At 47.0% G+C, this 26,765-nt stretch overlaps 1 protein-coding gene across 10 annotated transcripts in view; it reads right to left on the bottom strand.

Annotated features, from left to right (window-relative positions):
• TENM4 (teneurin transmembrane protein 4) overlaps nucleotides 1-26,765 on the bottom strand; it is a 668,032-nt gene that overhangs the window by 45,955 nt on the left and 595,312 nt on the right. For 8 of the 10 annotated variants that reach the window (XM_082218946.1, XM_082218945.1, XM_082218951.1 and 5 more), the window contains 6 exons: nucleotides 23,377-23,644; nucleotides 21,374-21,517; nucleotides 18,812-19,061; nucleotides 15,472-15,492; nucleotides 11,762-11,994; nucleotides 10,654-10,808 (listed from right to left, as the gene is read on the bottom strand). In XM_082218946.1, the coding sequence (XP_082075072.1) occupies nucleotides 10,654-10,808; nucleotides 11,762-11,994; nucleotides 15,472-15,492; nucleotides 18,812-19,061; nucleotides 21,374-21,517; nucleotides 23,377-23,644 (1,071 nt within the window). The remainder of the gene's footprint in view (nucleotides 1-10,653; nucleotides 10,809-11,761; nucleotides 11,995-15,471; nucleotides 15,493-18,811; nucleotides 19,062-21,373; nucleotides 21,518-23,376; nucleotides 23,645-26,765) is intronic. The other 2 variants (XM_082218950.1, XM_082218948.1) reach the window with 1 other exon arrangement.

The raw sequence follows: 26,765 nt of genomic DNA on the forward strand, positions 1-26,765 counted from the left end.
GCTTGTGCAGGCCCCAAAGAAAAGAAAACACCACAGAGGTTGCTGCAAGGTAAGAGAAAGTGGGTCCACCTGTCTGTCTGTCATGGGTCTAGTTCTCATTGAGGTCATGAATATATGCCTGGGCTGCTCCCCTTCAGGATGCCAATGGAGGCCCATGTAAACGAATGCTCTTCTCTATAATTAGACTGGCACGCACCAGATACGAAGGGGAGACCCCCCCAAAGTATATACATTTGGACATCTGTATTGGTTTTTAAACAGGCTTTTGAAAACCCATTAATTTCAAGCTGGTGAGCTTCTGATTATTTAATGGTTTATTAAATTGCTGCTGCTGGTTTAAAATGCCCTCCCCCCTACACTCCTTAATTGCTTAAATTGTTTGTGCTGGGCTGTGAAATGGCTTCAGACTGCTGTTTTAGTGTGTTCTAGTTTCACCTGAATGAAATACAGTGGTACCTCGGGTTACAGATGCTTCAGGTTACGCGTTTTCGGGTTGCAGATGCGGCGCTGCGGGTTGCGAACGTGCCTCCCGCACGGATCACATTCGTAACCCGAGGTTCCACTGTATTTTATTTTCCCCATTTCATTTATCTAAGGGTGCTGCTGCCTTGGAGGCACATTGCCCCCTGCAAGATGGCAAAGCAATATTTGAAAAGAAATAAAAATAGAATAAACAACATCAAATATCCTGCAGATAGTAAACCGGTATGTCATGGAGAGAGCTAAGTTGGAAGCCTTTGGCCTGGCACCTCATCTTCTAGGTGCAAGGGTTTTTTACGGGGTTTCTTTGAAAGTTTTGTTCTTCTTAAGCTTTCGGACTCAACACTGCTAAATCGGAGGCAGCTTTACGGGACATCTAGCTTAACGCACTGCACAATCCTGGATATCCAGGTCCAGAGGTAAAATTTCTGTCTGGGTGGATTTTTTTAAAATTGCCATAACGTCTCTGGCTATACTTTCTGGATGAGATATAACTGGTAGTTGAAGACTTGCTTCCCTCTTCTCTTCTCCTGCCCCACTCAACAATATATCACAGCTTCTATAGCCTACATATAGTAGGGGCATTTAAAATAGAGTCATCACAGTGTCCTCTTTTTTGATCTTCAAAATATGACAAGCCTAGACATTACAGTGGTACATCTGGATGTGAACGGGATGCGTTCCGGAGCCCCGTTCGCATCCTAAAGCGAATGCAACCCGCGTCTGCGCGTGCACGGGTCATGATTTGCCGCTTCCGCGCATGCGCGCGATGTATTTTGAGCGTCTGCGCATGCGCGAGCGGTGAAACCCAGAAGTAATGTGTTCTGTTACTTCCGGGTCGCTGCAGAGTGTAACCTCAAAACGCTCAACCCGAAGCTACTTCAACCCAAGGTATGACTGTACTGTTCTATGCAGTACACTGGTACCACAGGTTACAGATGCTTCAGGTTACAGACTCCGCTAACCCAGAAATAGTACCTCGGGTTAAGACCTTTGCTTGAGGATGAGAACAGAAATCGTGCTCCAACGGCGCAGCGGCAGCAGGAGGCCCCATTAGCTAAAGTGGTGCTTCAGGTTAAGAACTGTTTCAGGTTAAGAACAGACCTCTGGGAGGGGCCACTAGGGGCGCATCGGAAGATGGCTGACAATAACATCTCTCCGACCCACACGAGGTAATTAGGAGGCTGTGATGGGAGTAAATAGCCCCCCTACCCCCCCAGGTTGTGGGGGGGGGCTGCCCTTGCCTGCTGTGCCCTATACCACCCCCGAATTTGTGGGGATGGGGGCACTAGACAGAATGCCCTCCTGTGGGATCTCGGCGCTCCTGGACGCTGTCTCTGATCCGTGCCACTAGCTGCAAGAACTTCAAAAGAATCAATTAGGAGGAAGCGAATGCATATATTTCAAGGAAGGAGGGGGAGTAAAGACTGCTAACTGAAGAGATCTCTGATAAACAAGACGAGTCGGAGGAACAGGCATAAATCATGAGAAGATACGCCATGACTCGGTATGGCAAAGGGACTGGATGGGGGAGGGGGAAAAAACTTTCCTTTCTTTCCTCTATGTGATTAAACAAGAATCCCCCCCCACAAGTCAGAAATGTCGTTTAATGACTTAAACTGTGGATTTAAGACTGTGTGGAGATAAATTTTCTAACCAAAGCATGTTTTAAGAAGATCGTGGAATGTACAAGAGCTTTGGAATGACGCAGTTAAAAATACCGTCGCCATGTTGGCAAGCTCTGTCGGAGGACTTGAGTCTGGGAGGAGGAATAGAGAAATAGAGCTGTTTTTATATTGTGTGTGAGACTCCTCAGAGGGACTTAAGAACGACAGTTTGCGAGATAAATGATGGAAAGAGCGATGTTATTTATGAAAGCGATGTGGTATGGAAACCATCTCGATATGAGGATTGGACGAACGGTAAAATTCACACAGGATTACAATTGGTGTTTATCTGCTTAAGGAGATTACCAGAAGAGATCATAAGGAAAAAAGAAAAAAATGTACGAACAAGATGAGATGTGGAAACAGCAAGATAAGACTGGATAGAATTATGAACTTTATTTGGACTGATTTGGATATTAACGCAGTAGCAAGAGGATGATCGGAATCCCCCTTCGGAACTTGAAATATGGGTCCCCTCAACAAAAATTTAAAATTCGGCTTTGTAATTTGGAATTTATGTGATGTGATGTGATTTGATTTGATTTGATTGGTCGGTTAATAAAAAATATTATTTTTTTTAAAAAAAAGAACGGACCTCTGGAACAAATTAAGTTCTTAACCCAAGGTACTACTGTATAAGGTTAGGGAGGAAGAGGGGGAGAGAGATATATAGTCTTCTACTTAGTGTACATGTTGGGTACACAGCGTTACTTGGGTAGGTTCTCTTTCAAATCGTTTATTATATTTCTTTGGTAGTGACAGAGCGAGAGAGAGAGAGAGAGAGAGAGAGAGATGGAGAGAGATGGAGACCACCATCCCTTCAGGTAGACGAGAGGTCAGTCCTACCTATACAGTGGTGCCCCGCAAGACGAATGGCTCACAAGACGGAAAACTCGCTAGACGAAAGGGTTTTCCGTTTTGGAGGTGCTTCGCAAAATGAATTTCCTATGGGCTTGCTTCGCAAGACGACAATGTCTTGCGAGTTCCTGCTGGGTTTTTCCCCTCCCCCCTTTTCTAAGCCGCTAAGCCGCTTATCAGCTGATCCGATCAGCAGATAAGCCGCTAAAAGCCGCTAATAGTGCTAATCTGCTAATCCGTCAACGGGCTTGCTTCGCAAGACGAAAAAACCGCTAGACGAAGAGAATCACAGAACGGATTCTTTTCGTCTTGCGAGGCACCACTGTACTCTGAAATGGTATACACCCAACAACTTAGCTTTACTGCCTCGGTGGGAACTAGGCCACCGACAAAGCTGCGTCTGGTCTCTCTCCCCCCCCTCCTTTTGGCTCCTGGCCCTCCTTAACCCTTCCTGTAGTAAAACATGACAGCTTGTGGTTTCCCCTTCAATAATGCATGCCTCTCTGCCTTGCCGACAGCCTTCTGAGCGCCTGCTACTACGCTTGCAACCTTGAGTTAGCATCAGGAATGTAAGTTTATTCGGAAACGGCGAGGGAATTCCAGCCCCCCCTTTCTTAAAACCAATTCCTTGTCAACAACGACGGCTAAATATTTTATGGCTGCTGGTCCCTCACTGCCTGAGGGGCTTTGACTGAAGAGACCTCGAGAACCGCTTTATAGGATGAAAGAAGGGAGAGTTCCCTAACCGGGGTGGTTTTAAAGAGACCTCTCGCCAGCATCTGCGAGATGCGAGCGGGCGACTCGAAAACGGGTCCCTCGCCTTTGAAAGAAGGAAGAATGGGAGCCTGGGCTCCAGATGGCTGCTTTTTAAAAGCTTTTGCAAGGACTATATAGAGAAGACGTATTGTATGCATTTTTCAAAACGAATCCAAGGATGAGATGGAGGTGGGGAAAGCTTGGGAGCTGGGGAAATATGATGGACCATAAAGCTTCCTAAAGTTCAGTTGGAATAATAATAATAATAATAATAATAATAATAATAATAATAATACCCTACCCATCTGGGTTTCCCCAGCCACTTTTGGCAGCTTCCAGAAAAATATAACAAAAATAATAAAATGTCAAACATTAAAAGCTTCCTAATACAGGGCTGCCTTCCGATGTCTTCTAAAAGTTTGGTAGTTCTTTATTTCCTTGACATCTGATGGGAGGGTGTACCCCAGTGAGGGTGCCACTACCGAAAAGGCCCTCTGCCTGGTTCCCTGTAACCTCACTTCCTGCAGTGAGGGAACTGCCAGAAGGCCCTCGGTGCTGGACCTCAGTGTCTGGGCAGAACAATAGGGGTGAAGATGCTCCTTCAGGTATACTGGGCTGAGGCTGTTTAGGGCTTTAAAGGTCAGCACCAACACTTTGAATTGTGCTCGGAAACGTGCTGGCAGCCAATGTAGGTCTTTCAAGACCGGTGTTATGTAGTCTCAGCAGCTGCTCCCAGTCACCAGTCTAGCTGCCACATTCTGGATTAGTTGTAGTTTCCGGGTCACCTTCAAAGGTAGCCCCACGTAGAGCGCATTGCAGTAGTCCAAGCGAGAGATAGCCAGAGCATGCACCACCCTGGGGAGACAGTCCACGGGCAAGTAGGGTCTCAGCCTGCACACCAGATGGAGCTGGTAGACAGCCGCCCTGGACACAGAATTGACCTGCGCCTCCATGAACAGCTGTGAGTCCAAAATGACTCCCAGGCTGCGCACCTGGTCCTTCAGGGGGCACAGTTACCCCATGCAGGACCAGGGAGTACCCCACATCTGCCTGTCCCCTGTCCCCACAAAAACAGTACTTCTGTCTTGTCAGGATTCAACCTCAATCCATTAGCCCGTTAGCATGCATATATATAACATACAAAAGTGAATTACATTAGGGGGAATTGCATACAACGTTGTGTATGTTCAGACAAATGGCTGCTGGCTTAGATGACTTTAAGAAGGGGGTTGGAGAAATCCACAGAGGGGTCTATCAACAGCTATTTAGCCATGTTAGCTGAACCCCCACATCCCAAGAGAGTATATCTCTAAATAACACTATCTGCCAGGCGGCAAGCAAACAGAGGTGTGCTGTTACTGCCATAGCTTGGGACATAGGTGCCAACTCTAATAATAATAATAATAATAATAATAATAATAATAATAATAATTTATTTATACCCTGCTCTTCCCAGTTCAAAAACCGGGCTCAGGGTGGCTAACAACAAATTTAAAACACTTAATTATAAAAGCAGCATAAAATACAGTATAAAAACATGAATAACAATAAAATTCAAAATTTAGGGGAAATAAGCTTTAGATAATCCCCAGGGCTAGCTGGCTGAATTGGTCCTACTTGGGCCAGCGAGGAGGCCAGGGGAGAATTAGCTGTGGGGTCTCAGAGCGGGTGATCTTCATAAAAGGGGAGGGAAGAGAAGGGAAATGAAAGATCAGGCTGAATTCAAATTAAACGCCAGGTGGAATAGCTCTGTCTTACAGGCCCGATGGAAGGAGGTTAAATCCTGAAGGGCGCTAGTCTCATGGGACAAAGCATTCCAACAGATCGGAGCCATCACTGAAAAGGCCCTGGCCCTGGTGGAGGATAGTCTGACTTCCTTAGGGCCTGGGACCTCTAAACTATGGTTGTTCATGGACCTTTGAGCTCTGGGTGCCTGAGCACCCACAAAATTCCCCATGAAGGGGCCGGGAACCCACAAATTTCAGTGCACGCTGCATGGCACCCATGGTCCCGGGTACCCACAGTTGCAGGGCCAAGTTGGCACTCCTGCTGTGGGATTCCCTCAAAGCTGGCTACTGTGGGGAAAGAAGAAAGGATCAATGGGCAAGTTAGGCCACATCAGAGCTATTATTGTGTTACATTCACTGCGCACCTTCTCTAGCTGGGAAGGCTGGTGTGAGGAGGTCTAGAGGCAGCCATTCCAAAGGCTCAGCAGATAACTAAACAAGCTGTACACTGGTACCTCGGGTTAAGAACGTACCGTATTCTTTGCTCTATAAGACTCACTTTTTCCCTCCTAAAAAGTAAGGGGAAATGTGTGTGCGTCTTATGGAGCGAATGCAGGCTGCGCAGCTATCCCAGAAGCCAGAACAGCAAGAGGGGTTGCTGCTTTCACTGCGCAGCGATCCCTCTTGCTGTTCTGGCTTCTGAGATTCAGAATATTTTTTTTCTTGCTTTCCTCCTCCAAAAACTAGGCGCGTCTTGTGGTCTGGTGCGTCTTATAGAGCGAAAAATACAGTAATTCGTTCTGGAGGTCCGTTCTTAACCTGAAACTGTTCTTAACCTGAGGTACCACTTTAGCTAATGGGGCCACACGCTGCCGCCGCCATGCAATTTCTGTTCTCATCCTGAAGCAAAGTTCTTAACCCGAGGTACTATTTCTGGGTTAGGAGAGTCTGTAACCTGAAGCGCCTGTAACCTGAAGCGCCTGTAACCCGAGGTACCACTGTAGTTTGGTGGTGCTTTTAAAGAGGACTTAAAAAATAAGAATCTAGTTTGAGTGGAGAGATGGTGGAGGAAATTGCAGGTCTGAGTATATATCAGGCCCCGGCTTGCAGAAGGGAAACCACAATGTTCGCCAAGACAGATTTTTTTTGTTTTAAACAATCAAACTTTACCTCTGGTCCACCAGGCAGGTGACTTTTGTAGGGCTGTAATTTTTATCCCGCTCATAAATGGCAGACGGTGGGGTAGCTGCCACAATGGAGCGGGAGCAATCTTTTCAAATTAGGGGGAGAAAGAAGCAAAGTAACAGGTGCCAGGTGGATGCCTGGAAATTGCATGGGTGGTTGTGGAAAGAAAAGAAAAAACCCCATTGACTTCCATTGTGCCTAACTTACAGTGCTCAAGCTTTCCAGCTAGGAGTTGTGGTTCCGCAGAACAAAGTTTCATCCCCCAAGCCGTAATAATAATTATTTGAAGCGTGCAACCCCTGGCAGATTTAGAGGTTATGGCTCCAGCCTGATGCTGATTATCGGGACGGACAGTGCCCCTGAAAACCAAGCGCTGAGCAGCATCAGTTTGCCTACCTTGTGCTAAGAAATGCAGGTGTCAAAATAGGTTTTTTCCCCTATATAAAAAATAAAAATAATAAAAACTGAGCAGCTGGGCTGAAAAAGCCCAGCATGAAAGCCATTTGCAATCTGAAGCAATTCAAGATTCTTCGTTTTCCTGCTGTTGATAATTTGGGCAGAACAGACTTCAACCACTGTTTCTGAGATATTAATTTGAACCAGTCCCCACTCCAAAATGTGCTGTGTCCAATTTAGGAAGTCTCCGACACAAACGGAAAGAAAAAGTACTTCCGATGAGCAAATGAGTTGTGTATGTAATGGCAGACCTGAAGCCATTTTGAATTTAGGCTGCATTGCGATGTATATGCGGACTCCTATTAATAATAATAATAATAATAATAATAATAATAATAATATATTTATATCCTGCCTTCCCCAGCCGAAGCCGGGCTCAGAGCGGCTAACAACAATAAAAGCAACACAGCATTCTAAAATGAATTCATTTTAAAATCAATTCAAAATCAAATTAAATTAATGGCAACCATTGGACTATACTATCATTTATTGATTCATATCTCTCTCTCTCTCTCTCTCTCTCTCTCTCTCTCTGACACAAATTGTCAACTGCAGTAGTCTCTTAGCCATTGGCTGAGCTGCAGTGATGTCAGAGAATGCTCATATTCTGAGGGCGGAACGTTGACAAAGCAGTTCAGTGGCTGGAAAAGGGAAATGGCTTGAGATGACTCCTCTTACAAGACTGGAAGGCAGGTGGTAAAAGACAGGGGGCTTAGATGGCAAAGGAAATGGGGATAAAGTCAGAAGGCAGCTGCAAAAGGCTCATCTAAGCCAGAAGCTGAGGCTCCAATACTTTGGCCTCCTCATGAGCAGAGAAGACTCCCTGGAAAAGTCCCTGATGTTGGGAAAGATGGAGGGCACAAGGAGAAGGGGACGACAGAGGACAAGATGGTTGGACGGTGTTCTCGAAGCGACCAGCATGAGTTTGACTAAACTGCAAGAGGCAGTGGAAGACAGGAGTGCCTGGCGTGCTCTGGTCCATGGGGTCACGAAGAGTCGGACACGACTAAACGACTAAACAACAACAAGCCAAGGAGGCAGAGGAGGAAAGAAAAAGCTAGAGAAGTTAGAGAATGAGAAGGTAATGAGAAAGGAAGGTGAAGGCTTTTTTGTTACTATGGAACAGTTTCCCCAACCTGGTGTCCAGATGTTTAGATTACAACAACAGATCTGACCTGCTGGCTGGGGGCGATGGGAGCAGCAGTTCAAATTCCCTGGAAGGCCTATGTTGGCAAAGGCTGTTGCAGGCGAAAAGTAAACAAGACAAATAAGAAAGTGAGGAGGAATTAAAGAACCTTTTAATGAGGGTGAAAGAGGAGAGCACAAAATATGGTCTGAAGCTCAACATCAAAAGAAGATCATGGCCACTGGTCCCATCACCTCCTGGCAAATAGAAGGGGAAGAAATGGAGGCAGTGAGAGATTTTACTTTCTTGGGCTCCATGATCACTGCAGATGGTGACAGCAGTCGTGAAATTAAAAGACGCCTGCTTCTTGGGAGAAAAGCAATGACAAACTTAGACAGCATCTTAAAAAGCAGAGACATCACCTTGTCAACAAAGGCCCGTATAGTTAAAGCTATGGTTTTTCTAGTAGTGATGTATAGAAGTGAGAGCTGGACCATCAAGAAGGCTGATCGCTGAAGAACTGATGCTTTTGAATTATGGTGCTGGAGGAGACTTTTGAGAGTCCTATGGACTGCAAGAAGATCAAACCTCTCCATTCTGAAGGAAATCAGCCCTGAGTGCTCACTGGAAGGACAGATCGTGAAGCTGAGGCTCCAATACTTTGGCCACCTCATGAGAAGAGAAGACTCCCTGGAAAAGACCCTGATGTTGGGAAAGATGGAGGGCACAAGGAGAAGGGGACGACAGAGGACGAGATGGTTGGACCATGTTCTCGAAGCTACCAACATGAGTTTAACCAAACTGCGGGAGGCAGTGGGAGACAGGAGCGCCTGGCGTGCTCTGGTCCAGGGGGTCATGAAGAGTCAGACACGACTAAACGACTAAACAACAACAACTTCATGAGCACTAGGAGACAGGCAGCCGAACGGGCCATGCAGGTAAAAGATAAACTTAAGGAAAGGAAATAAAAACGCACATGGATTTGACACAACCAGCAAAATATTTGCAGGTCTCCAGCTCCACAATATTGATTGTGTGCACACCATGCCAGTTGCTGTTTCGATTTGATGAAGACGTTGCCAGAGTGCTTACGGTCAAAAGGGACATTTAAAGCCCAGGTTGGAACACAGGAAGTGGATTGAGAATAAGGAGACAAAGTCAGGCCGTTTCCCCTCCCAAAAGACCTCTGCACTCAGTCGGATAATCCAGTTTTCCAGACTGCAAATGTGTGATGATACAGCAGGAAACCCCTACATTACTGCAGTTTGAGGGTCCCGCGGCTTGAGAGTTCCTGTGTATCTTCTTCCCAAAAACATTGCCGAATGCTGATTTCAGTGCAGACAGGCAAAAAATGAAGATATTGGAAGGTCGTGAATTCCCCAAGGTTGCATCGGAGACAGGAACGAAGAGGATTTATTCGTGGTGGATACTTTGGAATGAGCAGAGCTGTGGCAGCGCACGAGAACCTTTGCGGAAGAATTTCCTATTGAGCTGTAGTGATGCCATGCAATAGCTTGACCAAAGTTGCCCATGCGTTGGCAACCTCAAGGTCAGATGACTGCAATGCCCTCAATGTGGGGCTGCTCTTGGGGGCTGTCTGCAGGCCAGTTAGGGCAGATCAAGGGGCAAACTGGTTCAAATACACCTCGCTTGCGGTATTTGCAATGGCTGGCAATCTGCTGCCAGGCCAAGTTCAGGATTTTGATATTAACATAAAAGGTGTTACGTAGCTCAAGACCTTATACCAGGCACCCCCAAACTCAGCCCTCCAGCTGTTTTGGGACTACAACTCCCATCATCCCTAGCTAACAGGACCAGTGGTCAGGGATGATGGGAATTGTAGTCCCAAAACAGCTGGAGGGCCAAGTTTGGGGATGCCTTGCTTTATACACTCAGAAGGTGACTAACTGCAGTCTGTAGGAAAGCTTCTCCTACAGGTTCCTAAGATGTCAGAAGCCTGCTGCAAATGCAAATGTGAAAAAGCATTCCTGTCGATACATGACAGGTGCTCAGTATCTGTTTTTTCTCTGCATCAGTAAGATTTTCCAGCTGGATGAAAAACCTCAATTTTTTGTATCTTCTTTAAAAAAAAGTATATTCTGTTTGGTTGTATTTTTTGGGGGGAGTTGTTCTGAATTGCTTTTTAGTTGTTGTTTTTAATCACACTCTGCACATTGCCTCAATGACTAAACGGTGACGACAGAATATGCACAAACATTCCAACTTCTGAGCGAGAAGGCGCTGTGACAGAACGTGGGGAGGCAGCACAGCCTGTAAGGAAAAGGTGCCTGGAGGAGGAAAAGGTAATTGGCTTGCCAGACAAGAGATGGAGAAGTTATGCCGTGGCAGATGACAAACAGTTTTGACAGTGGAGAAGGAATGAAGAGGCCTTAAATACCTGTGAGATATCCATGACTGAGTCACAGCTCAGAGGCCGGGCGGATGTTAGGTCATTGGAACCGAGCACCGTTGAGATGATCCCATTCTGATCGATGCGCCGGATCATGGTGCCATCCACAAAATAGATGAACCCAAATTTGTCGACTGTGATGCCTGCGAAGAGGAAACAAACCCAGCTTGGATAACTGCGCATAAAGAAATTCACTATATATATCTATATCTATAAAGGTAGAGGGGACCCCTGACCATTAGGTCCAGTCATGACCGACTCTGGGGTTGCGGCGCTCATCTCACTTTATTGGCCGAGGGAGCCGGCGTACAGCTTCCGGGTCATGTGGCCAGCAGGACTAAGCCACTTCTGGCGAACCAGAGCAGCACACGGAAACGCCGTTTACCTTCTCGCCGGAGTGGTACCTATTTATCTACTTGACTTTGATGTGCTTTCAAACTGCTAGGTGGGCAGGAGCAGTGACCGAGCAATGGGAACTCACCCCGTTGCGGGGATTCGAACCGCCGACCTTCTGATCAGCAAGCCCTAGTCTCTGTGGTTTAACCCACAGCACCACCTGCATCCCTCTATATCTATCTATCATGTATCTATCTATCTATCTATCTATCTATCTATCTATCTATCTATCTATCTATCTATCCACACTCAAAACCACACACAAATGCATGCTTGTTCCAAAAATGTGTTTGGCATCAATGCATGGCTGTCAGGCACTTCATAACTACGGCTCAAGAGAACTACGGCGCAATCACATGATGCCATGTGATTGGCAGGTGGGGCTGCCCCTTCCACCTGTCAAGGTTGCCCTGCAGGAAGCCTAAAAGATTCACCCACTTCCTGGAAGGCTGGGATAAGGACTTTTGCAGCAACTGTTTTACACGTAGTGACGAGATAATTCGAAAGTGGACAAACTCTGCATGGCTGAGCCCTTGACATACACTGACTAAAATTACATCTGCAGGGCTGCCAGCTAAAGATCAAATGCATTGGGTCACCCCATTTTTTAAAAGTAAAACAACCTGAACTTCCTAGGTCAACCCCAAACTGCCTGTATCAAAGCCATTGCATTCTGCTAAGGAACAGCCGCTCCTCTTACCCCTAGGGTTTGTGAGCGTGGCCTCCGTCGCTTTTCCACCGTCTCCGCAGCGAGTGTCATCAAAGGGAAGACACTGGTCTCCTGTTCCGGCCACCACCTCCGAGTTCTTCACAACGTCTTTCACCACGGTGATTGACTTGATTCTAAAGACACGGCGGCTGTTGGTGTCGGAGAGGTAGATGGATCCGGAAATGGGGTCCGTGGTCAGGTAATACTTATGAGCGGGGCTATGGCTGCAAAAACAAAGGAGGCGGGATATTGAACTTGTTCCTACATTCGCAGGACGACAATCAGGAATCTCGCTGCAGGTGCGATGATGTCACAGCACCATGTAGCCAATCAGATTTGGCTATACGGGCAATGTCAAATGAAGCTCACACATTGCCTGAGGGCAAAGGCAGAATGTGCTCCCATTATTGGAGGAGGAGGAACAATGAACTTTTGTCCCCTGACACTTGGCTCTTATGTACCGTGCAATATTTTTCAGACTCCTCCCCCCGAAAGCTGAGGCACAAGAGTGAGACATGTGAGATTCAGGTCTCACTTTATTCGTGTGTAGCTCTGATCTGATCCTTATTCATTCCTTGAGATTATGTCACTAGACAGAGGGCGGAATGCTCACAGAGTTATGTGGAGCGCCCAGTCCAGTGGCTTTGTTCACACATTACAATAACCTCGGTTTATTTTGCATAACAGCATGCTAGTGCATGCCGTTGGATCCTTGCCACTTTGCTCTTTCCCTGGAGAAAGAAGGTGAAAACAAACTAGGAGGCTATGATTACGCTTGGCTTCCTATTACATCCAAACTTGGGATTGTGGCCTTTTGCTCCCTGAGAAACCAGCCTCCCTGCTCCAACCCTCTTTCTGTAGATCTCTGAGAATTGTAGATTATGGGCTTATCCGCACTTATCTTTCACCTCACATTTTGCTAGGCAGAGATCCACACTTTCCTGGTTCGTCTCCAAGCGTGTTATTATTATTATTATTTGGTTTGTTTAACCCCACCCCTTTCCCCAAGAAAGCCTGATCTCTACTGCTGAATCAGAGCAAATGGCAATTCAGGTTTTCGCGGGGAAAGTGGCAGGGAAGCTCAAACCTGTGCCTAGAAATATGGAACAAAGATTAAGTTTGGATAAGTCCTTTATTGAGGGGAACAGGAGTCTCCCAGTGAAATGCATTTCTGGGTTATTTGTGGGGCATAGGAATTTGTTCACTCCCCCAACCCCCCCCCCCAATATAGGCCGGCTCCCCACAAGGTCTGAGGGACAGTGGATCGGCCCCCTGCTGAAAAAGTTTGCTGATCCCTGCTTTGGAGGAATCCACAGCTGTTGAAAGTGCCATGATATTGCTTTAAATCTACAGTGCAGATGAGGCCTCAGTCAGGGACCCTGGCCTATCATGGCATGCAAGTCCGGCCACTGCCTTAATTTTGTAAAAACAAAAACAAAACCCACCCAAAGAACATGTTGCAAATTACTTACCTAGCTAGCGTCCCACCTGGCTCATTCAAGTCTCATGCCATGCACCTTGCTAGAAACGGCCATTTTACATAACCTTGCCCTTTTCTCTCACCTCTCTCCCAAATGCTCGGCATCCCTCAATTTGTAAATATATATATATAATAATACCTCTCTCCTTTGCCCTGCCTATTGAATTAACTTAGTGCCTTTTTCATAGAGCGAGGGAGCCGGGCAGAAGAGAGGGCTGTTTGTGGGAAGACCTATCTGATTTATCCCAGAATATCCCCCTGTGATTTTACCTTATTAAAGTCTGAGCAGATTTCATCTGCGCACAATGACACTGATTCTTGCTAAATAAAATACTCTGACCTTTAGCTACTCGGGATGGCAGTTTGGGCTCCATCTGTATTCCTTCTCGATGACAGCAAACTGGCAGGGTATTATTTCATTTACCTGCCCGTCACTCAACCTGAGAATCCACTTTGTGTGTGTGTGTTGGGGGGAAGGTGCCCTGTGGGAATCCGCCATCCATTTTTATCAGGCCCCCAAGAGTTCGCCGCTCTTCTCCAGCAAGACTCGGCTGAATGTCAGTCAGCTCTTGAGCGGCTCATAATCACCGGAGGTGGGCCGGAGAGGCATTAATAACCACCGGCTGACATTCCCCAGCACCTTGTTCGCCTCCAAGACTTTCAAAAGCACTTTCCGCGGAGACTCTCGTCAAATTGGACGAGGCCGCGGCGGTGATTTACACACAATGACACACAGACAATTTGGACAATGTGACCCCTCTAACCACTTCAGGTGTGGAGGAGTGACAGGTTCTGGCAAGTCTCCCCTGATGGCCTTCTAGAAAAAGCATTTTTCACCTCAGAAAAGTGACGGACAGGTAGTAGCCGACGGGCCAGGTCCACCTCCTGAGTTAATTTGATCTGGCTGCCCGAACAAATTTCAATCAGTGCAGGAAAAGGAGTTTGGACACATTTTTATGTAACTACGGGGGACAAAAACTCTCAGGTCTGGCCTGCATGTGGGGTGGAATAAACTAGCTGCCTTGGGTGGCAGCATCCTGTGGGGTGGCGACCCTGTGGGTGCCCTACCCACCCCGGCAATTTTTTGCTGGAAGCCTCCCTTGAAAATAATATTCCCACATATGTCTCAATAGGCACACAAGCACCACACCCACCGCCCCAGAGGATCATATTCCCCACCCCCAGCAACAAGATTTATTTGTGCTAGGAAAGTCGGATTTCTTTCCCTGCACGAGTGGTTTAAGACATCCAGATTCCCATACAACAACGTCGTAAACAAACACAACATCTTGATACCCAAAAGCAGTCTGAAATCTCTGTGATTTATTCTAACCTAGGTATTTTTGTGGGGAATGCCCATTTATGGGTGGATGAGGGCAGATGTAGATCTAACCAAGTTCTAATGTACTTGGAGCAATCGCCATTGTGCTTAACTCTGCTACCAGAGAGTAAGAGATCTCTCTTCCAAACACTTCTCTCCGGCAGAAAAGATCATTGAAGTGCAGAAAGCACATCATCTTGGCATGTCCTGGGCATGATTTTAGAAAAATACCTAGGAATATAAAAAAATGCCCTGTTGGGGCAGACCAATGACCCATCTAGTCCAGGATCCTGTCCTCACAATGGTCAACCAGATGCCAATGGAAAGCCAGACATGAGCACTCTTTCCACTTGAGATGGGCAGCAACTGGTATTCAGAGCCAAAACACCTCCAATAGTGGAGGCAGAATACAGCCATTTTGGCTAGTAGCTGTTATCCTGCATGCATTGCTCTACTGCTCCTTGCAAGGCATGTTTCGTCTGTACAGTCATCGGGTTACAGACGCTTCAGGTTGCGTTTTTTCGGGTTATGGATTGCCGAAACCCGGAAGTACCAGAATGGGTTACTTCCCGGTTTCGGCGGTCGTGCATATGCAGAAGCGCTAAATCGCGCATGCGCAGAAGCGCCGAATCGCAACCTGCACATGCACAGACGCACCGCTGCGGGTTGCGAACATGCATCCCGCATGGATCACGTTCGCAAGCTGAGCATCCACTGTAATTTGTGTGTGTGTGTGTGTGTGGCATCTAGCAATAAAATATCATTTGACAAATAATCCATACACCATGTAAAAAAACCCAACCATCTACATATAGCTCAACAGGCAAGAAGTAATAAACGAGAGAGAACACGCAACGGAGGAAGGGAGAGAAAGCGACGGTTGTCCGCTTCTTGGCTTACCTATGTCTGAAATCTTTATTTCTGACAGAAGAGCAGGAAAGCAGAAGAAGAACAAGACAGGAGGAGGAGGAGGAAGAAGAGAGAGAGAGGAGAGAGAGAGGAGAGAGAGGTTAGCGGCTGAGCTCCGAAGCATTATTAGCAGGCTGAAAACTTGACAGTAACAACCACATTGTACAAGGCAATAATAAATAAAGATTTAGCAAGCCTGACACTGATACATTTCATAATGGAGATTACTTGTCAGAGGAGCTGCCTTGTACATTGCTGCTGCCCATCACTGGGGGGGGGGGGGCGAGGAGAGAAAGTGATCTCCTGGATGCCTTTGGAGTTGCAGCTTAGGGACGGAGGGACGCAGAGCAGTTGTCATGGGGTCCGCGGTTCCCACGGCCGCCTCCGTCTCGAGATGTTGTTTCTCGAGACAGATCTCCCCGGCGCTTTAGGGACGACTCATACAGCCCTCCTTGCACACGGTGGACCGGGTACGTTTCCCCTTTCACCGCCGTGTCCTCGTGAATGCAAAGAACAGCTGTGCGAACAGGCCTCATACTGTGAGCATTCGTGTCTTAAGAAAAAGTGGGGAAAAGCAGTTCGTACCACCAGTCTTCTATTTTACAGAAAGGCAATTTAGCAGCTGCAGCATCGCGGCCAACAATGCACGTCGGTGTGTATTTTAAAACAATGTTTGAGCGAGGCTCCAAAAGCAGCCACAGGAGAGAGAGGGGGGGGAGAGCCGCGCTGATGTTGAGGCTTTTTGTTGTTGTCGTTGTTCCCGAACAAAAGTTACAAACCTTCCCTCGCGGCAACCTCTTCCGAAACCCCGTTTTACAGCCCTATGGAAAACAGGGCCCCCCACAAAGAAACCACACTGAAATGGCAGTCCTCTCCAAGGGAAAGGGCTTTGAAAGAGGCACAGAGTTTTAAAAAAATGTTTGCGCCCTCCAAAAAGGCCACAGTTTCCACGGATGGCCGTTAGCTGAGACCAGCCAGTCTGTGGGTCTTTCATAATTCCTTGATCCTTGGGTGTTTAAGCACAAAAGAAACAGAAACGGCTGAAGTCTTGCTTTCATACCAGAGTATGCCTGCTTTGGAGGCAAGGAAGTAAGTTGTTCTGAGGATCTGGAAAAGGATTTGGGGGGGGGGTCTGGGGGCTAGGCAGAAGGTTGCCTTTAAATTCATTGAGATTATTTGCCCACCTAGACCAGTGTTCTCTGCTCCGACTGGCAGCAGCTCCCCAGGGTCTTTCTCACACTTGCTGCCTACTTGGAAGGAGTGATGCTGGAGACTGACGCTGGGACCTATTGCATGTAGAGCATGTCTTTCCTACTGAACATGACCCCTTCTTCCCCGCTATGATCTCATCTGATTTAGGAATGGCTTTGTAAAGTCTAGACCAGGATTGATCCAAACCAGAATTCCAGAACGCTCTGAGCTAAGCATAGGCTAGTTCACCCCAATTATGGAAGAGTTTGCATGGAATCATTGGCAAGGAAACTATCCTAAAGCAAACCTCTTTACCCAAAGCAGTCTCAGTCCAGATTTTTTGTTTCTAAGAGTCCCAGGTCCTGAACACCGTATGCTTAATAACACCATATTCAAAGCGGTTTTATACCACTTAATGTGCCTGCAATTTTATCCCTGCGTTTTTTTTTTTAATGCTAACTAAGGAAGCAAACATTAGCTTGAAATTGGGCTGTGGGAAAAGACTGCAACACTTCCTTTCCAGAATTTTTGGATCTTGAGTGGGAAAGGAAATTTGGAAGTAGGCTCCTGTCTGGTTTAGACTAATTTCTTTAGAAGCCCCAGACTCAAAGCGAAGGTAGGCTTGGAATGAACCCTTTCACAATCTCTAGATGTCTGGACATTATGGGTTGCATCCAACGTAGTGCTACGCTAAAGCAACCTTAACTGTACGACTTGCTCTGCTGGGATGTTGTTGCACAAAGAGAACGCAACGGCAGGTTGCACAAACACTTGTGCAAGGAGTTTCTGCAAAGCACAACTGTTTGCCGGATTCTGCTGCTGCACAATATTAAAACCCAACCCTCTACGGTCAGAGTCCTTGCTTGTGTTTTCGAGACAGTCGCGGGAGTCAAGGACAGATCTTTCTGGCAGCTTCTCAGAGCTGTTGCCATTCCACTAATATGGACACAGGGGAAGCACACAGGGGGAGAATTCCTTCCAATGGCAGGTCACCTTTCCATTATTTCTGAGGGCAGAAAGCCCACCCTCAAATCCCTAAAGCGGCTTCCTGCCCGCTTCTATGAACTTACTGCCCTTATCTGCAGAGCTCTCCATTGGCTTGCACTGTCCCTTCCAACTTGTTCCTGTTCTGCAGGGAGTTGGTAGGACGGCCAAGAAGAAGAAGGCAGCTTCAGGAAGGTTTGGGACCTATAAATCACAGCTAACTCGCTGTCCTACTTATGAATGACTCTCTAATGTTCCCATTACCCTGCTACCCTTCCAATATTAGATATTTCCTTGGGGCTGCATATTAATTTTGCAGCATGGGCAGCAGAAGCGCCGCCAAGGAGATGTTCGGCTTCTTAGGCAAAGCCTTCTCTGTGCCCCATTTGCCCTGTCCATCCTTTCATTGCAAAGTTTTGCTCTCACTTAGCTACTGGATCCCATAATAGTCGGAGTTCAAGCTGGCTATCAGAACTGGGGGGGCTTGTGGAACTGGCTCTTTGCAGATTTTGAATGTGCAGGCGGTGTTGTCACAGTCTCTCGGATTCTGCACTTCTCTGGATTTTAGGATAAAATACGTTTAGAAATGCACATTTCGAGAGAGAAAATATGAATTTAAAACATGGGTTTTTGTGTGGGTTACTTAAAAGGAAAATCACAGTTTAGCATAAAAATTAGATGAAATGGACCCAGTACGTTTCCAAGCACAATTCAAAGTGTTGCTGCCTAAACGGCCTCAGTCCAGTATATCTAAGGAGCGTCTCCACCCCCATCGTTCTGCCCGGACACTGAGGTCCAGTGCCGAGGGCCTTCTGGGAGTTCCCTCACTGCGAGAAGGCAAGTTACAGGGAACCAGACAGAGGGCCTTCTCGGTAGTGGCGCCCGTCCTGTGGAATGCCCTCCCACCAGATGTCAAAGAGAAGAACAACTACCAGACTTTTAGAAGACATCTGAAGGCAGCCCTGTTTAGGGAAACTTTTAATGTTTGATGCATTATGGTATTTTAATATTTTGTTGGAAGCCGCCCAGCGTGGCTGGGGAAGCCCAGCCAGATGGGTGGGGTATAAATAATAAATTATTATTATTATTATTATTATATAATGGATGCACAAATTCAAAAGAGACACAGAAGTAGACAGATCTATCCCCTCCTAACCTTAATTCCAGTACGTTGGTGACGTTTCCAGAGGGGAAGATTCTACGGATGTAGTTGAAGTCCCCAACATAAAGGCTTCCGTCCGAGCCGCAAGTCAAGGCAACAGGAGCCAGAAGCTTGTTCCCATCGGCAAGGCCATTGCAACTGGGGCAGGAGATGCTCCTCCTGCGGCCGTTCCCCATGATGCTCCCTATGACAGGTGGCTGCTGGGAGATGAACTGGTTCTCCCCGTTTCCTTTGTGCAGGATACCTGGAGAAGAACAGAAAGCAAAACAGAGGGGGTGACTCTGCTGCGAGGGGTTTGGAGGCTGCAGCCAGGGTAGCTGTCGGGAAGCCAGCCAGCAATAAATCACACAGTGTAAGTGAAGTTAACTCTTTGCTGGAACAAACAGGAACTGCTCAGGGGTCACAGATGTGGAGGCTGAAGGTCCCCAATGACTGCCTAAATCTCCTTCTCTCCTGGGCAAACAATCTGAGACTATGCCGATGCACCTGTCTCCGCTCCTGTTTCAGCTTCTGCTTCTTGACTGCTCTCTGCCACAGCCTCTTCCTGCTCACTAAACCCTGTTACCCCTTCAGCTTCCTTGCTTCCTATACCAAGCCTCAGAGCAAGATAGGGACTAATTTTCGTATGCCGTCTCCACGAGATGTCCGGAGGGTGGCAACATGAGAACAGGGTCTTTTTTGTGGTGGCTCCCCGTTTGTGGAATGCTTTCCCCAGGGAGGCTCACCTGGCACCTTCATTATACACCTTTAGGCACCAGGCAAAAGCATTCCTTTGGCTGATTAACACTCTAAGGTAAAGGGACCCCTGACCTTTAGGTCCAGTCGCGGGCGACTCTGGGGTTGCATCCCTGATTAACACTCTATGTCCTTTTAAATATGCTTGTGGGATGGAGGGAGGCATTATTAGTTTGCTTTGGTTTTGTTCTTATTTTTATTTGTGTTTTTATGTTGTGAACCGCTCTGAAATCTTCAGATGAAGGGTGGTATACTACTACTACTACTACTACTACTACTACTACTACTACTACTAATACAGTTGTACCTTGGAAGTTGTACAGAATCCGTTCTGGAAGTCTGTTCGACTTCCAAAACCAAAGCGCGGCTTCTGATTGGCTGCAGGAAGCTCCTGCAGCCAATCAGAAGCCACGGAAGCCCCATTGGATGTTTGGCTTCCAAAAATAGTTCACAAACTGGAACAGTCATTTCTAGGTTTGTGGCGTTTGGGAGCCAAAACGTTTGAGAACTAGGCTGTTCAAAAATCAAGGTACAACTGTAATAGTAGTACTTTTTCATTAAACATCTTTAAAAAACACGACCAATTTTGACCAAGTCAAAAGGAAACATGATATCATGGGTGATCCTTCAAAAATCTCATTTTTAGTACCTTCTGCTCCCCTGTCAAGGTCAGAGGACTCTATTGGCCTGCCCACTCTAGTTATGTGTTGGGATGCGGGTGGCGCTGTGGGTTAAACCACAGGGCCTAGGGCTTGCCAATCAGAAGGTCGGCGGTTCGAATCCCCGTGACGGGGTGAGCTCCCGTTGCTCGGTCCCTGCTCCTGCCAACCTAGCAGTTCGAAAGCACATCAAAGTGCAAGTAGATGAGTAGGTACCGCTCCGGTGGGAAGGTAAACAGTGTTTCCGTGTGCTGCTCTGGTTTGCCAGAAGCGGCTTGGTCATCATGGACATAGGGATGCAGAAAGGGGAGGTATGGGGAAGTCCGAGAAAAGAAGTTTATGAAAATACGTTTGGAAATATTGCATGTTTTGTATGTTTTGTTTATATGTTTGTTTGTTATAAAAAAGTTGTAAAACCAATAAAAATCTTTTTTTTTTTAAAAAAAGAAGCGGCTTGGTCATGCTGGTCACATGACCCGGAAGCTGTATGCCAGCTCCCTTGGCCAATAAAGCGAGATGAGCGCCGCAACCCCAGAGTCATCCACGACTGGACCTAATGTTCAGGGGTCCCTTTACCTCTTTTTAGTTATGTGTTAGTGAGCCACCAGCCACGCAGGAAACACCTGCTCTGCTAGATCTCCCAGGACAGGTCCCTTGATGTCCCCCTGTGATTTACCACCCTCTAGTCCTGCTCAGGCTTCTTTGCAATGCAGTTCCTCTAAAGGACGCACCTGTGTGTTGTGAGCAGAGGAAATCCAGGGAAATCTAGGCTGGTCACCCCCATTCTGTGTGCCTGGATTTCCTCTGCTCATCCCAGACGCACCGGAATTCAAACGCTTGCTCTAGAAGGTCGGTGGCACTCAGGGCAATCTCTGCCAGAAGGAAAACGCTTGCAAGGGATTTGCAGAGGCCAGTTGCTCCCCGCATGCACACCCAAAGAGGTTGGCACCATATGTAGGTTGCAATAAATAATTTGTTAGCAATGTATGTGTGCGCGCACACTTTGTGGTGTGCGCCCCCCTCTCTCGTTTGGGCTGAATTATTAATGGCGATCAAGCTACCGCTTGCCGTGCAACTGTGTCAACCCCTGTGCTATTTTTATTATTTGCAAGTTGGGGCGGTGCGGGGAGGAGGAAACTGGGGCCGAGAAGACCCGACGCACCGCTTTGGATGTTGAGGGCGTGGTGCTTGTCCAGAGACCACCCTCCAAGTTTGGAAGCATCGATCTCGTAACCTTGAAGCACCGCCGTTCGCTTCTCCCACAGGATCAGGTCTGGACACGATTCGTATTCATAGCCCACCGAAACTAGGAGGGAGAGACAGAGAGAAATGGAGACCCGCAGCTTAATGGCCTTAGAAGTGCACACTCAGCACAGAACGGAGGTTTCTAATTGGGTGGCCGGGTTGGCGAGAAGGGGATTTCTGCAGGCTACAGCAGATACTTATTTAAAACATCGTCACATCCATGCAGAGCATCCCTTTTTAAAGGCTACGGAGCATTATAAAAAAGGTCAGCGTAGTAATAGGTGTTGAACAAATGCGCTAATGATTTTAAAACGGCCGGATCAGGGACGTGTTTATTAGACACGGAACGCTCAAGGTCTTCGATTTGCATTTTGCACTTTTTTCTGCTTTAGTGGGCAGAGATGTCCACTGATGCAGGACGGGAGGAGAAAGAACTAAACGCAGAAAGAGAACATGCTGTGTTTTAGGACAATCCACATGTACCGTATTTTTCACTCTATAAGACGCACCAGACCACCACAAGACGCACCTAGTTTTTGGAGGAGGAAAACAAGAAAAAAAATATTCTGAATCTCAGAAGCCAGAACAGCAAGAGGGATCACTGCGCAGTGAAAGCAGCGATCCCTCTTGCTGTTCTGGCTTCTGGGATAGCTGCGCAGCCTGCATTTGCTCCATAAAACGCAGACACATTTCCCTTTACTTTTTAGGAGGGAAAAAGTGAGCCTTATAGAGCAAAAAATACGGTAGATTAAGCAGGTGAGCAGCGAGTGAGGGAAAGCTCCTTACTCTCTCTCTCTCTCAGGGCCTGGAGGCTGATGTTTGTCTGGGGGCAACAGAAGGTTGCAGGATCAGGCCCAAGGCAGATCTAGCCCGGTATCTTGTTATCACAGTGGCCAGCCACATGCTCCCTACCTGCAGTTCCCAGCAAATGGTAAAAAAACCCAGGCTGAGCAATACTCCTTGCTCTGCCCATGGTAATTGCTTAAGTCGTGGATGTGGGCTGGCTCAGCTTTTCCACTTGGAAGGGAGGAAGCAACTAAGATTCTCCAGCCCACTCCCGTTCTCCAACTTGATGGGGGCGGGACTGTCACCATCAATAACAACCTTTCCCTCCTGCCATCACAGAAACCCTGGAAGTGACTTACACCAGACGTTTAAAAGCAATCAGTCCTCCCCAAAACCAAGCCAAGCAAAGCGTAAAAGAAGAACAAGGAGCAGCAGATTGAAAAGAATAAATCATACACCCAAAAGAGCCAGGGGAAAATACCGTATTTTTCGCTCTATAAGACGCACCAGACTGCAAGACGCACCTAGTTTTTGGAGGAGGAAAACAAGAAATTTTTATTTATGAATCTCAGAAGCCAGAACAGCAAGAGGGTCGCTACGCAGTGAAAGCAGCAATCCCTCTTGCTGTTCTGGCTTCTGGGATAGCTGCGCAGCCTGCATTCGCTCCATAAGACGCACACACATTTCCCCTTACTTTTTAGGAGGGAAAAAGTGAGTCTTATAGAGCAAAAAATACGGTAATAATAATAATGAGTTATGAGCTGGGCCGAAGGCATGCAAACCATAAAACGGTATTTAGAAGTGCCAAGAAATCGAGAAGGTGGGAGCCGGGTGGATGTCCTGGGGCAAGGAATTCCACAGTTCAGGAGCAGCGATGGCAAAAGCCCTCTAGTGCAGGCATGGGCAAATTCGGCCCTCCAGATGTTTTGGGACTACAATTCCCATTATCCCTGACCACTGGCCCTGTTAGGGGTGATGGGAGTTGTAGTCCCAAAACATCTGGAGGCTGAGTTTGCCTATGCCTGCTCTAGCGTGTTCCTGTCTGCCAGATGGTGGTGGGAGGTGCAAAAGGGCATCGGCCAATTGAATGGATGGGCAAGCTAATGTGATACGGGATGGAGAGCAAGCTCTTACCAAAGGCCTCCGATAACCCATACACCTTCTGGTTGTAGACGTCAGTCTTGTCCCAGATGAAGTAGTAGGAGAGATCCGGTGCAGCAGCAAACCACTTCCTGAACAGGCGTCCCTCTACGGCTACCATGAGATGGACTTTCATGAGGTTGAACGGGATGGTAGGATGGGTCAAGCTGATCCTCAGGACCGATTTGTAGCCGGGCGTACGGCTGCTCAGGTAGCTCAGCTTGATTTTGCTGCCCGAGATTTTAATCTCTTCTTGCAAGGCCTGGAAAAAAGCATCACACCAAAGTGTGTTATTATATCACATACCAAGCAGGTACAGAGCTGCGATTTATGAGATGTTTATGTGCGTTTCTTAAAAAGAAGAAGAAAGAAAACTGATTTCACGGATAGAACTCTGGTTTTATACACCCACGATAAGACATACCGATAAGTAAAAATAATTTATAAGCTTGTTTTTCGAAGCTAAGAAATGCTCATCATTCTCAGGCTGCAATCTTATCCATCCATACCTTGAACTCAGCAGGACTTCTTAGTTGGTATAAACAAAACTGTGATATCATTATTATCAACATGCTCTTCACTCTAAGGTCCCACAAAGGGTTGCAACAATTTAAAAGACAACATAAAGGTTTTAAAAACACACAATTGCAAAAATTACAATTATCTATATATATATAAAACCATCATGACACCATGAATCATAACAGATGTCTTTATTTGCATGAACACACACAACAGGTCTAACAGCGTCCCTGTGATCAGCGGGGAATTTTGTTCCAGTAACCTGAAGATCCAGAAGCATTTGTTTTCGTTCGTTCAAGGCTTTGAGATTTCTTGAAGACAATGCTCCTTCTGCAAGGTGAGCTTGTTTTCTCCTGCTCTGGAGGGTAGGACGTGAACCGGTGACTTCAAGCTACAAGAAAGGAGATCCAAAACGAACACCAGGAAGGACTTTATGACAGTAAGAGCTGTTTGCCAGTGGAATGGTCTTCCCCGGAATGTGGTTCAGGAGCATAAGGAATTGTTGTTTAGTCATTTAGTTGTGTCCGACTCTTCGTGACCCCATAGACCAGAGCACACCAGGTACTCCTGTCTTCTACTGCCTCCCGCAGTTTGGTCAAACTCATGCTGGTAGCTTCGAGAACACTGTCCAACCATCTTGTCCTCTGTCGTCCCCTTCTCCTTGTGCCCTCCATCTTTCCCAGCATCAGGGTCTTTTCCCAGGGAGTCTTCTCTTCTCATGAGGTGGCCAAAGTATTGGAGCCTCAGCTTCAGGACCTGTCCTTCCAGTGAGCACTCAGGGCTGATTTCCTTCAGAATGGAGAGGTTTGATCTTCTTGCAGTCCATGGGACTCTCAAGAGCCTCCTCCAGCACCATAATTCAAAAGCAGCAATTCCTCGGCGATCAGCCTTCTTTATGGTCCAGCTCTCACTTCCATACATCACTACTGGGAAAACCATAGGTTTAACTATACGGACCTTTGTTGGCAGATCTTTGTTGGCAAAGATCCTCCTTCATGGATCACTGCCTTGCCGTGGCGAAGGGGCTTGAATAACTCAGAGAAGCTATGAGCTATGCCGTGCAGGGCCACCCAAGATGGACAGGTCATAGTGGAGAGTTTTGACCAAACGTGTTCCACCTGGAAGCCACTCCAGTATCCCTGCCAAGATAACTCCATGGACAAAGACAGCAGGATAAATCTACAAAAATCTGGAGTGGAGGCCCTAAGGCAGTTCAACAGCGCCTTGTATGCTTCCTTCCGGCAACTCCTGCAGCCAAACTGGTGCCAAACGTCTTGCTCAGCTTTCCTTTGGACCACATCAACGGGGCCGAGGGTGTGTGTGTCTTGTCATCTGAGCAGCCCAGGACCTCAATAACACTCCAGGGATATCATAGAATCATAGAATCATATCATAGAATCATAGAATCATAGAGTTGGAAGAGACCACAAGGGCCATCGAGTCCAACCCCCTGCCAAGCAGGAAACACCATCAGAGCACTTCTGACATATGGTTGTCAAGCCTCTGCTTAAAGACCTCCAAAGTAGGAGACTCCACCACACTCCTTGGCAGCAAATTCCACTGTCGAACAGCTCTTACTGTCAGGAAGTTCTTCCTAATGCTTAGGTGGAATCTTCTTTCTTGTAGTTTGGATCCATTGCTCAGTGTCCGCTTCTCTGGGGCAGCAGAAAACAACCTTTCTCCCTCCTCTATGTGACATCCTTTTATATATTTGAACATGGCTATCATATCACCCCTTAACCTCCTCTTCTCCAGGCTAAACATGCCCAGCTCCCTTAGCCGTTCCTCATAAGGCATCGTTTCCAGGCCTTTGACCATTTTGGTTGCCCTCCTCTGGACACGTTCCAGTTCGTCAGTGTCCTTCTTGAACTGTGGTGCCCAGAACTGGACACAGTACTCCAGGTGTGGTCTGACCAGAGCAGAATACAGTGGCACTATTACTTCCCTTGATCTAGATGCTATACTCCTATTGATGCAGCCCAGAATTGCATTGGCTTTTTTAGCTGCCACGTCACACTGTTGGCTCATGTCAAGTTTGTGGTCAACCAAGACTCCTAGATCCTTTTCACATGTACTGCTCTCAAGCCAGGTGTCCCCCATCTTGTATTTGTGCCTCTCATTTTTTTTGCCCAAGTGCAATACTTTACATTTCTCCCTGTTAAAATTCATCTTGTTTGTTTTTGCCCAGTTCTCTAATCTGTTAAGGTCGTTTTGAAGTGTGATCCTGTCCTCTGGGGTGTTATATCACGTTGGTACCACTAACACAGCAGTTTAACTTCACCTCCCGAGGCACACTCCGTTGCCTCTCGGGACTGATGGATGCCAATGAAAAGGATTGCAGCATTTCCATTTGATCAGAAAGCAGACAGGGTAGCCAATGCAGTGATCTCCAAATGGTACTGGGACTTCTAACTCCCATCATCCCTAGTCAGTGTGGCCAACGGTCTGGGCTGATGGATGTTGTAGTCCAATCACATCAGGAGGGGACCATGTTGGCTATCTCTGGTGCACGTTTCCAATGCAGGGTCTTAGATTATGTGTGTGTGTGTGGGAGAGGATACACTGCAAAACGTTAGGCAATCATTGGTGACTCAGGAATAATGGATGCTTCACACAGCATTACAGTTGATAGAAAATGCCTTTTCTAACATAGTGCTGGCTGTGTGACACATATGCATAACTAAGAAATGAAATACAAAAATTCCTTCCAGTAGCACCTTAAAGACCAACTAAGTTAGTTCTTGGTATGAGCTTTCATGTGCATGCACACTTCTTCAGATACACTGAAACAGAAGTTGCCAGTGAGAAGGTGGGGAGGGGTATTACTCAGAAGGGTGGTGGGAATGGGAGATTGGCAGATA

This window comes from Podarcis vaucheri (genome assembly GCF_965113315.1).
Source record: "Podarcis vaucheri genome assembly, chromosome: 4".
Taxonomy (NCBI): Eukaryota; Metazoa; Chordata; class Lepidosauria; order Squamata; family Lacertidae; genus Podarcis; species Podarcis vaucheri.